The 14,384-nt window shown below is 45.1% G+C and overlaps 1 protein-coding gene across 3 annotated transcripts in view; it reads left to right on the forward strand.

Moving 5' to 3' along the window:
• PRMT8 (protein arginine methyltransferase 8) overlaps positions 1-14,384 on the forward strand; it is a 91,436-nt gene that overhangs the window by 62,894 nt on the left and 14,158 nt on the right. For 2 of the 3 annotated variants that reach the window (XM_002914115.4, XM_034645566.1), the window contains 3 exons: positions 4,028-4,170; positions 4,796-4,883; positions 12,315-12,430. In XM_002914115.4, the coding sequence (XP_002914161.1) occupies positions 4,028-4,170; positions 4,796-4,883; positions 12,315-12,430 (347 nt within the window). The remainder of the gene's footprint in view (positions 1-4,027; positions 4,171-4,795; positions 4,884-12,314; positions 12,431-14,384) is intronic. The other variant, XM_019793691.2, reaches the window with a different exon arrangement.

Raw genomic sequence — 14,384 nt, forward strand, 5'->3', positions numbered from 1 at the left:
AATGTGCTCCCTGCCTTGCACTCGTGCCCCTTATGCCCACTCCTCTGTGATGCAGGATTGGCTCTGGGGAACAGAAGAGTCTAAACTGGGGAGGCCGCTAACTTTGGACCCGTGGGGTCAGTTGACACTGACGGACGTGCTGGAGGCCCAGATGACATCTGGCTGGCCTGATTTGTTCTTGTTGTTTTTTTAAGTCAAATGAATAACTGTGAGTCAGTTTGGCTAGCTTTCTGTAATAAACAGTCAAGATAAAAAGAACACAAATTCAAAAAAAGAAAAGAAATCTGGATGTCTAATTTGCAAACTTAAAATTACAGGGGAAGAATCTCCCAATTTAGAGTTTAGAGTGCATTGCTCCCTGTTGTGCACTTAGTTATGATTAATCATTCCAAAAGTTATGAGCCAAGGTCCTGTTGTTGGAACAAACTTCCCATCATCTCCATGGAATAAAAACTAGCTCCAAAGAGGGACCTCAGTGCAACCTTGAGCTGACACAGGGTTAGCGATGTGGGGTCCAGATTCGGAGTGGGGTTCTGTAGCCCATAGCTGCTCAGAACCTGAGTATCAGAGGCTAAGATCCCCCTTGGCAAAGCTTGACGTGGAGAAGTTTCCGATGCCCACACAGTTCGTGGAGCCAACCCACTGCACTGCACTGGCCAATAGTTCCCAGTTAGTTGCCATAAAGCCCACCACAAGAGGAAGCATTTTGCAGACTGGAAATTGAATCTGGGAGTTTAAGTGGTTGCTGGTGTACCTGTAGAAAACAGGAACAATATCCCTGAGGATTCAGCTGGGCAATTATATTTGGGTCCATAGAAACAACATGGCCTCTGTTTTAAAAAAAAAAAAGTTAGCCTCAAGGAATTGGTGCAAATTAGAGTCAAACTGGACATTGCAGGCACTGCTTCTTTACTGGTGTCAGCACCTTCTACCAGTAAACCTTGCAGAATGCCTTTTACATGCTCAATATATATCTGAAGAGTCAAGGCATTTTGTCACTGCAGATCATCTCAGAGATTTTTAGGTTCAATCCCCCTCCTTTCTTTCCCCCATGATAAGGAAATTGAGGCCCCGAAGGGGAGGAAATGTTTGATCAAGGTTTGTTGTCAGCTGGAACAAAAACAGAAGTTGTCTGACTCTAGGACACCAGCCGAAGGTTGTGAAAATCGAGCACGGTAGAGAAACACCTGAGCACAGGGATGAAGGGGGTCTGAAACCCAGTCCACAACTGGACTGAGGGAGGCCTGCCTTTTTCCTTTCACAAAGGGCCCATCTACTCACCAAGCCAAGCAGGGGCTATATCTGCTCCGAGAAATGTTTGGATGCAGAAGGGTGATGTTAAGTGAACAGAGGCACAGACTGTTGATTTTTCTTAAATAGAGTTAATTGATTCCTTCTGCCTTTCTATGACCCACTGTGCGTATCTCTCTCTCCCTTTCCCTCTCTCTCTCTCTCTCATCTATCTACCTACCTATCATTTATTGTACCCATAGTGATCCGGATATAGCAATGAATGGGTAGAGCGCTACTGCAGAGAACAGGGACAGCAGTCACTCATGCTGGGGACACCCCAGGAATGTTCTGTACATACCCATCTGTCAGAGTAGACTATAAGTTCTTGTCCATCTCTACTTCTTGCAGTCCTACTGGAGTCCTATCTATAGAATCATGCCCGGTGAACCATGCACTAGGCACACAGAGTAGAGGCTGTGGGGCACCACGGGCAAGAGAAGGCATCTTCCTGAGCCATGTGGAGGTCATGATCTAATGTAGGAGATGGAGCAGACCTAAGCCCATATACACATGCAGACATTAGGGAAGAGCCTTCAAGAAATATGCAAAGACAGAAGAAAGGGAAGCCGCCTTGAGGGCATCGCAATAAGTGAAAGAAGTCAGACAGAGAAAGATAAATACTGCATGATTTCACCAAGAAGTGGAATCTGCAAAACCAAACCAAACCAAACCCAGACTCAGAGACACAGAGAACAGATTGCTTGTTGCCAGAGGTGGGGTAGGGGTGGTGGGGAACGGGTGAGGGGGATTAAGAGGTACAAACTTCCAGCTCTAAAATAAATAAGTCATGGGGATGTAATGCGCCGCATGAGGAATATGGTCAATAATTTGTATCAACTTTGTATGGTGACGGATGGTAACTAGACTTATCGTGGTGATCAGTTTGCAATGTATGTATACAATGTCAAATCACTGTGTTGTGCACATGAAATGAATATAATATGATATGTCAGTTACTCTTCAACAACAACAAAGATTTGCAAAAGTAAGACAAACCAGACTTTGCACTCAAATAATGAGGCAGGTGGGTCAGGCATGTATTTGTCAGCTCTACTTTAGAATGAGAAATAAGGCACTCTCTTTGCATTTTCAAAAAGCCCTTACTTTGTCCCCTTGTGTATCCTCTTGGTTCATCCCGGACCCTGCTCTTGCTTGCATTTGTGGAGCCCCAACACAGAGAAGCAGAGCTTTGACACCTACTCCTCCCACCCCTTCCGAACCTTTTGGAGAAGACTAGGCCTTCCCGCTCTTACCACTTAGGGGCAGGGCTCATGAGTAGTACAGGAAGGCCACACAAGCCTGGGCCTCACTCTGGACTGGTCAGGACCAATGTGCATCTGCGAAGTGTCTGACTGCTTATGAAAGAGGACTTATCTGATTAAGACTTGATTAAACAACAGGTATTGGAGAGCAAATCATCATTAGAGGCTTCTAATGGGCACTTCATCACCTGCATTATCTAATGTGAGGACGTGAAACAAAACCAGTGACCTGTGTGCCCTTTGTCATCCAGGAGCCTCTAATCCAAATTCATTTTCATGAAGCTCAGATTCAGCACAGATGTGTTCTCTTTGTGTGTACAAGTGTTTTGTTTTGTTTTTTTTTCACTCCTGAATACAAGCTATTGTTCAATTTTCCCAGCAAAGCTCAGGCATGGTGTGATTTTTCAGAAGATGGTGCAGAAAGAGAATTTCAGAGCGTGAATATGTGTATCCTTTCAGAGGAAATGTTCAGATGGAATCAGCCAACCAATAGATCACCCTGTCAATTTCATAGCAGCATCTAAGATAGTGTTTGCTATGATCTTTAAAGCAACTAATGCAAAAAGAGACTCCAAAATTATGTGTATGACTATGTCAAACGATCAAAAACGCAACTAAGAAGTTTCTCCTGCCATGGAGGGATAGGAAGGTCTAGGAAGTGACTCACAAGCAGAGGTCACTAAGAGCAGGAGAGTGGTTCCAGCCTTTTCCCCTTCACCTCTCCATCAGCTGGTCAGTAAAAGGGGAAATGTCAGATGATGTCTACCTTCTCTTGAGCCCTGGCTATGAGCCTGACACTTAACATTTGCTATTTCATCATTCCAGTTCAACTACCCACTAAGTAGATACTACTTTCCTTGGTTGTTTTCTGGGGAATCGGGGTTCAGTTAGGTCAAGTAACCTGTGCAAAGTCATATAGTTAATAATGAGATCAGGACATAAACCCCTGACTACAGAGCCCATGATCTTGTCAAGACACCAAGTTGCCTTCCTCATGAACCCACTGGGAGTTGAGCTCTGGATGTGAACACCCTTGCCGTTTGGATCTGAACCATCATGGTGGTCTAAAATGGGATGGGGACTATGATCTGAGTGTTAGAGTCACAGCATTTTATACCTGGTTTCTACTTCCACACCCACCATTCAACCCCTTTAAGCCTCACTTCTAAATGAGAATGATAATAGTGTGCTTACTTAATGGAGTTGCTGGGAAGATCACATGATACGGTGCATATCACAGGCTTGGCCCAGGGCCAAGACATAGTCACAGCCCAGTACGTTTTAGGGAGAAAGCATGCAAGTAGTTTGCAGTTCTCTTTGTATAACTAGCTTGGTGAAGGGTGAGGTGTGTTGAATCCTAAAAGCAGAATCAGAACATGGCTAAAACCTGTAGGTCTGGCCCTGATGTGGGGTGCTCATGGTTCCAGGCTAGGGTCCCTGCAAAGTGTGGCCGTGGGGTTCCTATTTTCCAGTCATCACCATATTTAAGGGTAAAGTGGAAGAGGTGGAGCTGCCTGTGGAGAAGGTAGACATCATCATCAGCGAGTGGATGGGCTACTGTCTGTTCTATGAGTCAATGCTCAACACGGTGATCTTTGCCAGGGACAAGTGGCTGGTAAGTGTCCTGCATGCTGTCCCCTTGTTGGTCTGCTGGCTGTCCTGCTGCTGTACCCCTGGCCGACAGTCTAGGAAGAACATGAGGACTCCAGAAAGGGCTTGGGCTAAAAGGTCACCTCCTCCAGACCCCTCTCCTTAAACCAGATCTGCTTCAGGGGACAGAATGATGGTACCCAGGTCCAACATGTCTGCCACATTGTTCTGTAGGTCTAACCTTGGCTTCTTTGGTTATAATGAACACCCGTTCTCTGTTGTCAAGACAAAAGGCTATTCTGGTCAACAGGTACTTAGGACTTGTTTTGCTGCCAGAGAGCCCAGCACGCTTCTTAATCTGGCTTGTCCAGGCTAAAGGGTCATAACACCTTTCACTGCTCCTCACTGAACTTACCTTTGCCCCAGTTTGTTTGTTCTTTGATCTCCACCTAGGTCCCTCAAATTATCCCCGCTCCCAAATAAAAATTGAGCATTGCCATCCAAACCCTAACCCTGGCCAAGGTGACAGTGCTGAATGAGAAATGCTGGCAAGGGGGTGCCTGTCTGGTGACTCTATGTGCAGTTCAAAATGTGATGTCTTTGTCAGGTGAATAGATTACGAGACCCATTTCCCCACAATTCATCAACAGAAACCTGGAGGGCTTATGTTTCCAGACCGGGCAGCTTTGTACGTGGTAGCAATTGAAGACAGACAATACAAGGACTTCAAAATCCACTGTAAGTCACCTTTGAAGTTTTTGTGGGGCTTTTTTTTTCTTTCTCACATTTGGGGTGGGAGGTACTACAGTGACCCTGAGATGAGCAACCAGCCTCATGAATACAGCTGCTATGCCTATGGAGGAGTTTACCTGTGACTTATTCTGAATTCTTCTCTTTAAGTGTTTTTCCCCTGGTCCCAAGAGTGGGAGGTCTACAGAGAAAATAAGCAATGCAGTTGATTTAAGACACATATCCTGGGGTGAGAGAATGAATGCAATGTGAATGAAAAATTAGCTGAAGCAGCAAAAGCCGATTTTTGTAGAGAACAGCAGGCCGGGGGGCTAGGAGCCTGTGGAAGTTCGGTTATCCCAAAAGTCCACCACAGGGGTCAGAAATGACAGATCGCTAGCCAGCTCGACCATTCTGAATCCTGCCTTCATGCTACTTGAATTTAGCAAAAGGAAAGTGACTCCTCTTCACATTAAGTAAAATATATATTCTTCTTTGAGGTTCTTTTGGGGTACTGGACGGCAGTGGGTGCGGGGAGAGATGGAGACTTTGCATGTGCATATATGTGCAGGTGTGTACATGTGTGTGTCGGGGATTCATATCCAAACCTATATTCATACTGCTTTATCAGCTGAAAATTTGCTCTTTTAGAGAAAAAAAAAAACAACCAAACAAAAACCCTCTCCAGTGTTTTTTCTGATCCGCAAAGGATGCTTTGTTCTTTTTAATTTAGAGGATAGCATTTCTCAATGACACAAGCTAGGTCTTCAAGTTTATTTCAAATGTGTTTTCGTCACTTAGAAACAGCCATGTCTCCTCAAGCAGAAGAAAACACAACAAAGGAGCAAAGAGCCCCTCACACAGGCAAGCACACGCACAATCCAACCCCCAAAGCATGACGCAGGAACTCCACACAGTGCAATGGAGTCAGCAGACTTGGGGTTCCTGCCCCTGCAGTGGTCAAACCCTCCTCGGCAAGATTACCGTGGAAGGGTTCTGAGCACATGATCAACTGAACACATGATCAACGCCTTCTGCCCTGAGAGGCTGAGACTCGATAGTGTGACTAGTTGTTGCTCCATGGATTCACACAATAGCCATATAATTATTGCTGGTGCCATTAATGACACCCGAGCTGGACAGCACTACAGAGTGGGTACATTTGTGTGTGTGTTCACACTCTTCTGGAAATATAACATCAAAGCAAAAAGTTCAGAGTCAGGTTCAGGAGAAGACAGAGATGTTATTTGAAGACAAAAAAAGTTATTTGAAGCCCTGTGCCCTCTGCCTCTAGCCAATCTGGTGTGATTTCTAACGTTTGATGAGCAATGAGAGGGAGAGTAACCTATGTTAGATGATCACATTTGAAAATCTGCCAGCCCTGGGTTCAAATCCTACCTGGATGACTGGGAGCGAATTACCTAACCCCTTTGGCCTCACAGATAATATCGCCAATCCCATACACTAGCCATGAGGGTTAGGTGAGATGATGTATTTCAAAGGATGTGACAGTTCTTGGAGGTACATGGCACCAGACTGGACCTAGGCTCTGAACATGTCACGAAGCCCCTTTCTGTTTGTAGCTCTGGGAAGCGAGCCTGACCGCCAAGCTTGTTGGCCTCCAGTGGCTCAGAATCTAGGACAGATGTGCTCTCACGGTAGATTGCAGAAACAACACAACAGTGAACCTTGATCAAATACGTGCATAAATAGGACCTATTTTGCCCTGGAGGTGCATTATAATGCTGCTTTTGGAATTCTTGCTGTGTAACTATACCGAGTAGTGTTTTGAGGACGATCTTCAGGTGCTTTCTTCATTCTTAATGGGTAAATATTTATTGAGCCCTGACCCCAGGCACAGCTCTTTAAGGGCCTTCCTCATTTCCTAAAAGCCAACATACTCTTCCCTCCTCCTTTCCCTGGATTGTGTTTGGGAACCTGGGGCGGACGCACATTGTAGTGAGCCTGCTGGAGCTGGACAGGACTGCATGGACTTCCGGGAGGAGCAGGAAGGCGGTTGCTGCTCCTGGAGTGCTGGTTCAGGACCGGAGATCATGTGATTTAATCTTACACTGCCCACTGCAATTTTCATAGGTTCTGGGAAAAGAAAAAAAAATATTTAAATCAGCTTTAAATAATTCAAATCCTCTTTTCTTGTGAAATGTTTGCTCTGGAATATTCTATCCAAAAAACCCCCAAAAAACCCCAGACCCAAAAAATAAAAATCAAACATACATTTAAAATTTATTTAAAAAACTGTGAAGTTTTCCATTTAAAAATTTTTAATGATCTGTTTTTGTTTTAGTAAAGGAAGCAAGCTCATTTAGAAATCTGTTTCAAATAAACAGATTTTGGTTACTCTGAGTTCTAAATCAAAAGTAAAGCATAAGGGTTGCTGGTTGCTAAGGGAACAATTGTAAGCAAATTTCAGTTGGTTCAAGAACTGGCTAAAAAAGAAAAATCTTAAAGTAGGGAAGGAGAAGGAGACAAGCCCAGACCCTTTGATAAAGTAAATTGTTACAAAAAGGCTTCCTCCCTGTCCCTCTCCTCCCTTCTGCGACCCCACCCTACCCTCCCCTCTCCTCCCTTTTCTCCCTCCCTTCCCTCCCCTCCCTCCCCTCCTTCCTTCCTCTCTCCCTTCTTCTCTCCTTTCCTTTCTCAACCACATGCAACATGGAAACACAAGAATGAGTAAAACACAGAAGTCGCCCTCATTTTGCTCACCAACTACTAGAGAACACACACAAAAAAAGAGGCAAATGATTGGCATGTACTAGGCTCATAATATATACTTTGTTGAGAAGATGAACGAAGAACAAACGAAGAAGTAAAAATAAGCAGCAGAGGAATGTGCAAGGCATAGTGTTTAACGCCGAGAGAGAGAAGCAATCACTTTTTAAAATTTCTACTATGGAGGAGACTTATAGAATCTTAAAACTGTAAGGAACCGTGGTAGGTGTTCTATTTGATTTCTTATCCAATACACGAATCTGACCCAATACATGAATCTCCAACCTGCTGAGAGTCAGAGGTATGGGCACCAGCTTCCTGGCTCATGAGAAGATGAAAAGGCCTCCTGTGGAGTCAGCGGTGCCTGCAGCCCAAGGGAGGGGGTGCAAAGGCAGGACCTCTTGGAGGACTCAGTTGCTCTCCATGCAGTTCTTTCCCATCTTCATCCCCAACATCCAGAGTTCTATTCTCTGGCTCTCTCCTATTTTATTTTTTTTCTAAAGAGGTTGTATTTATTTATTTGAGAGAGAGAGTGTGTGTGTGAGCGAGAGAGAGAGCAGAAGCAGGGGAGGGGCAGAGGGAGATGGAGAAGAAGACTCCCTGATGAGCAAGGAGCCCAATGTGGGACTTGATCCCAGGACCCTGGGATCATGAGCTGAGCCAAAGGCAGACACTCCGACTTAGCCACCCAGGTGCCCCTCTCTCCTGTTTTATACAAGGAGTTTCCTCTGTGCCTGAGAGACTAAAATGTCTGAAACTATTGTAAACACCTTCCCTTCTGCCTAGAGGAGAAACTGTAAGTAACACCTGGTGGCACTTGCTCTGTTTCCCTTTAACACGTTCAGTTAGTTCCCTCTGCCCTAGTGGAGAACCTGAAACTGGGGGGCCAGGAGGATGTAGCTCTGGCTTTCTCCAGTGAAATGTAAATTTGGCTCCCCAGTCCTTCATATTTCTTTTTCTGCAACTGCTTTTGAGATTTTCTCTTTATTTTGATATTCATCAGGTTCACTCGGATGTATCCACGTGTGTTTTCCTTTGTATTTATACTGCTTGGGGTTCAACAGCATTCTTGGATCTATGGGATGATTTCATTGCTTCAGTAAAACTTCCAGCTGTTATCTCTACAAATATTTTTTCCTGCCTGATTCTCTTTCTCTTCTCCTTCAAGGACTTCAATTACACATATATTAGATACTGTTTGATATTGTCCCATGGATCTCCTGTATTTTTCCTCTCTGTATTTAAGTTTGGATAATTTTTACTGACCTATTTTGAAGTTATTCATTACTTTCGCTGATGTATGCATTCTTTTAATAAGCACATTGAAAGAATTCTTCACCCCTGATATTGTGATTTTCATTTCTAGCATTTCCATTGGCTCATTTTTATAGTTTCCATCTCACCAGTGAAATTCTCCATCTGTTCATGCATGTTTTTCCATTGGATTCTTTAACTGACTTATTATAGGTACTTTAAAGTCTCTTGAATAATTCCAACATCTGGGCTGTCTCCAAGTCTGGTTCTATTGACTGTATTTCCTTCTGATGATAGGTCATTTTTTCTTCCTTTTTCATTCATCTTGTAATTTTTTCTTAATGCTGGGCAATGTCAGTAAAAGAACAGTAGAGACAGATGCACTATAGTTATGCCCAGAAAAGAGTATGCCTTTTCCTCTGCCAGGCTGTTAAAGTGGGGATTTGAGTCAATCTACTCTGTCATAATGATAGGTTGGGGCTTGGCTGTTGCTTTAGTTACATTCATCGTGCCACAGTGCAGTCCTTTCTGACAGTTTGTTTTTTAGTCTATAAACAAAAGTTCACAGGTCCTGCTGATGTTATTATTTAAATTTAAATAAGAAAATTAATAACAATATTTCCTGGTAGCCAATGGCCCTCACCCCATATTCACTCAGTCAATAAATAAGACAGAGTTGCAACAAAAAATTAATCTCCTTGATTAGTGTTGTCTCCCATCCCTGCTCCACTTATGCTAAAGGAGCTAGTGGGAAATAAATGGTAGCAGAAAAAAGAGAAAACAAATTTAATGTCCTGGTTGACCTTTTTCCTGAATAACTGAAGGCAGGGTAGTCTGCTGGGGAGAAAAACATGAATTAACCTCTGAAAAGGTAACTAAAATACTGGGCTTTGCAAAGCAGTGTAGAATATTGAATATTTGGGAATGAATTTCAATTAAAAAAGCATTATCTGTGTGCTTGTATTGCACTAGATGCTGGGCTATAGGTGCTGAGGATATGGAAGAAGTAGTCCCTTGGTTGGGAATGGTTAGAAAATATTTCACAAAAGCATGAGACATTAAGCTCACCATTTCTTGACTATAGGGACTTTTTTTTTTTTGAGAGAGAGAGAGAGAGCAAATGCACATGGTGGGGGAGGGGCAGAGGGGGAGGGAGACAGAGAATCTCAAGCAGACTCCCTGCTGAGTGTGGAGCCCAATGCAGGGCTGATCTCACAACCCTGAGATCATAACCTGAGCCGAAATCAAGAGTCAGTTGGTTCACTGAGTCACCTAGGTGCCCTTACCTACAAATTTTACAAAGATTTGTAAAATTCCAGCTTCTTGCATCCCAAATCTGGAGATTCTGATTCAACAGGTCTGATTTGAGCCCAGGCATTTGTATTTTTAAAAGTGTCCCAGATGATTCTGGAGCACAGAACCACTGAACCAAACTCCTCACTTTCCAAGCAAGCCCAGAGAAGAGGATTGATCTGTCCATGGTCACATAGCCCAGGTGGTGACAAAGCCAGAGCTCAAATCACATAATGATAACAACCACTATGTATCAGCTGCTCTATGTGCCAGGCATCCCCTTACACACTCTACATATATTATCACATTTAACCTTCATGACAACCCAATAGAGTAGCTGTGGTTATCATCATCTCCATTTTAAAGAAGAGACCAACTCTTTGAGAGCTAAATTTTTGCTAAGATTACACAGCAAATAAATAGCAGAGCCCAGAGCTGAAATCCAAAGCCCAGGCCTTTAACTATCACGCACATAGACTCTTGGTTTTTTGCCCGACACTTGCCCTGAACCTCAACTTAAGGCAAGGTTGAGAGAGGGAAGGAGCAGGAACGTGGCAGCAGGTGTCTTAAGGAAAGATTTTTAAATGAAGGCAGTGTGTTTAGTGTATATGTTTTATCTGGGGACTTCCAGACTCTAGAAGGGGGTCTCTTCTAAAGCACATCCCATTGTCAACCGAACAGCTTCCTTCTCCAAACGTAGGTTTCAGCTGGGAATTTGGCACCAATCTCATGTGATTTAATGGATATGACTGGCCTCTTATCCTCAAGCCAGAATTTCACAAGTGCTCACCCTCTGGGAGATGATTATTTTCTCTGCCTCTTCTCCCGGAGGAAGGTCTTTGTGTGCCTTAGAAAGGAGTCAAAGAAGCACAGCTTTCACTGACTGTTCCCACCTTCATCCTCACACACCCCTGATCCTAAACATACAGAAACATAGTTCCCGAAGGTACCATTTATTTGATGCACATTTTAAAAGGAAATTTAATCCCATAAGATTTTAGAGAGAAGCATCTCTCCTTTGATGCATTTCTAGATCCGTCTGCATAAACAGACAAATGAGATTCAGCAGCTCAGTAACTAAAGCCTCTGCTTAGGCCACACCCTCTGCAGTACTGGGAGAGGAAATTGCATTCCTGGTTGCTGTCACAACTGGGTCAGTGCAGCTGAAGGATCAGGGGACAAGCTGGAGTGAGCCCTATCTTCACCATCTCCCTGATGTGTGATCTTGGCCCAGATATTGTGTGTGGGCCAGATGTCAACTTCTCCTAGCCTGTTTCCTTGACTGTCAATAGAAGTACCCCCTGGAGGATGCTGGATAGATTAAATGAAGAGTCTGGCTTGAGCTAGGTGGTCAATGAATGGTAGCAATGATTGTTACATTTAAGGATGGTCTTGGGCCATCAGTTGTGCATTCATTTGCTCACCAAACTTGCCCCCTACATCTTTCTCCCTCTCAAAGCATCTTATGAGCAGCCACAGGGGCCAATGAGCACCACTGGGGAGGTTGTACACCACCTGGGAGATATTTCTTATGGGATGGATTCTTAGTGCATCATGGCATGTGAGAAAGGCAAAGACTGTCAGGGACCCACCCTCCCCCCTCATTTTGCAGTTGAGAAAAACGGAGGTTCAAAGAAGTTAGGGAATTAGCATAAGGGCCTGGCCAGTAAGTGGTGGTGCTGGAATTCAAACTAGTCTATATCATTTTAAGAGCCCATGTTTCTCCCTGCTTTGTTAAAGATTCAGTGGGTGGGGACAGGAGAAGGGGGAGAGATGGGTCTTTTAAATGTGCAGGATGGCTTGAGCAAAGGCACCAAAATTGAGATGTGGGTGCCAGATAAAAGTTTGTAGGAGACTCTGCTGGCTTGGAGAAAGGGACAGGAAAGTAGATACAGGAAGAGTCAGGCAATCTGGATTCTAGTTTTGACCCTGTGGAATTCTAGCTGTGTGACCTTAGAGAAGTTTCTCAGCCTCTCTGAGCTTTAGTTTCCCTAACCATCAAGTGTGATCTGTACATTCTACAAAGCTCTCCACCCAGGTGAGCAATTCTTCTACTCTGATTGCGTCCCCCTCTTGGGCATGCTGTGCTCTACCACTCAGGAGGGCTAGGAAGACTTCCAGGGGTCCTGCTGCTGGTCTTCATGTCTCACTCTGTTTTCACAGGGTGGGAGAATGTCTATGGCTTTGACATGACCTGTATCCGGGATGTTGCCATGAAGGAGCCCCTGGTGGACATCGTGGATCCAAAGCAAGTGGTGACCAATGCCTGTTTAATAAAGGTCTGAAGACTCATTCTGCTTGGGCTCAAGCATGCTGGCAACCCAGCTGTGCCACCCTGGAAAGCTGTGGGCCTGGCATAAAGGCACTACTCAGCTCCTGTGTAGCCCCAGCCTGGCGAAGCAAGGCCACCTTGGCCAGAGCCTCTGGCACTCGAAGGTGATCCCCAGTCAAAAGAAGATGCTCACGTGAAGCAGAGCCACAGAGAGAGCCACTGGATTCCACGGTGGCACAGCTGAGGGGAGGCAGTCAGCTCGCATCCTTCAGTGGTGCAAGGGGAAGGATCTGGGGGTGGGGGCATCAGTGGAGAGGCAGGAGGGTATGCTCAGGTTTGGGGAAGCTCCTCATTTAGAGGTGGATGGCCCTCTTAGGGAAGCAATCCAATACCTCTATCTGCTGTGTAGTCGGCATTATACTCCCACCTCCAAGCACAAATCTGATCTGGCCAGACAGAGCTGCTCAACCCCCTTCCTGAGTGGTCTTGCTTGTACATGCTCTAACAGCTTTCCTGACAAGATTTTCTTCAGTGTAAATAAAGAACAGCTGGTCAGCAACCTCGGCACACCGATCCTTAGTGTATTCTTATTATTAAATATTCAAACGTATCAAATTTGATAGAGTGAAAACAAATCTCCCCTTGACCTCCCCTCCCTTTCAACCCCACACTTTTCCTGGGGGTGATACTGTTCACATGTTGGATTGATCTTTCCAGCCCTTTCCTAAGAATTTGCATTTATAGATGCTAATATATCATGTTGAACCATCTAAACTACTGAAATTTGTTTTTTTTTAAATCTAGAAAGACATCACTTTCATATGGTTGAAGCTAACCTTTTAATTTAAAAATCTGGGTTCATTCTGCAAGTATTCATTGGCCCACCCATCCCCGATCTTGCTAAAACATACTTGCCCACTCGGTCATGCTGGTCCTGTACATGTCACTTTTTGCAGGGAGTATTGGGCTGGAGACCGGCAGCATTTTCAGTGGATAAAGGGGAAGAGTCCAGGGTCACTGATGGATGAGGAGAGGTTTCTGAAGTTCTAAACCGCTACTTTGCCAGGCTCACAACTGTCCTTTGTTCCCGGGCACAGTATTCCTAAGAACAAACACAACTCTTGGTCGGTAGCGTCACCGTGGCATTTAGAAGGGACCTCCAAGGGCAAACAAAACTAGCTGAGCCTCATACAGATGAGTCTTCTCAGATGCTGCCTCCTTCTTGTAACATCCTGCCTAAGAGGGGTGGCTGGGAGTCTAAGTCTTGGGCTCTCCATTGATGGGGTTCTCGTTACTTCTTAACTTGGCTCGTTCCAAGTCCAGGCAGGATTCATTGCAAGCAAATGTGTCCTTTTTGCTTTTTTTGTACTGGCCCCTTTGTCCCTGAAGCCTCTCCCTCTCCCTGCCCCAAACAAGAAGCAGGAAAGTATACCCCCAAACTGGTGCAACTGAATTTGCCCAAATGACATGTGACAGCTGTATGTAACCATTAGGCTCCTGTGTGTCATGGCCTCAGCTTGGAGGTATAACTCCTTCAGTGTGCTGGGACCCCAAGTCGCTTTCCACCTTTGACGGTGGGTGTGGCCACTGTGCTTCCATTGGTCTACTGCGTGCCAATGGTCGCGTGGTGGACTGGCCTGCTTCTCCCCTCACAAGGCCACTCTGGCCTCCCACCTTTCTTCCTCCCTTTCCCAGCAAGGCCCTTGGTTACACCTGAGTGCAGCCAGGGGCAAAGCAACCGAACTCAGGGAAGGGGGTGCAGAAGGGCACGCACCATGCAGTCCTGTAAACTCCTCGGGGCTGAAGTCCTGCCCCCTCCCCGTGCCCCGCAATCCTTCTTCCTCTCTTCTCCGAGAAGGGTAAGGGCTGTCTGTGCGTGCTTCTGCAACCAGGAGAGCCCCTCCATCAGCTTGCTCGTTGATGCGCTAAGCAACGTTTTGCCAAGCCTGTTGGGAAAACAC

Source organism: Ailuropoda melanoleuca, chromosome 16 (genome assembly GCF_002007445.2).
Source record: "Ailuropoda melanoleuca isolate Jingjing chromosome 16, ASM200744v2, whole genome shotgun sequence".
Taxonomy (NCBI): Eukaryota; Metazoa; Chordata; class Mammalia; order Carnivora; family Ursidae; genus Ailuropoda; species Ailuropoda melanoleuca.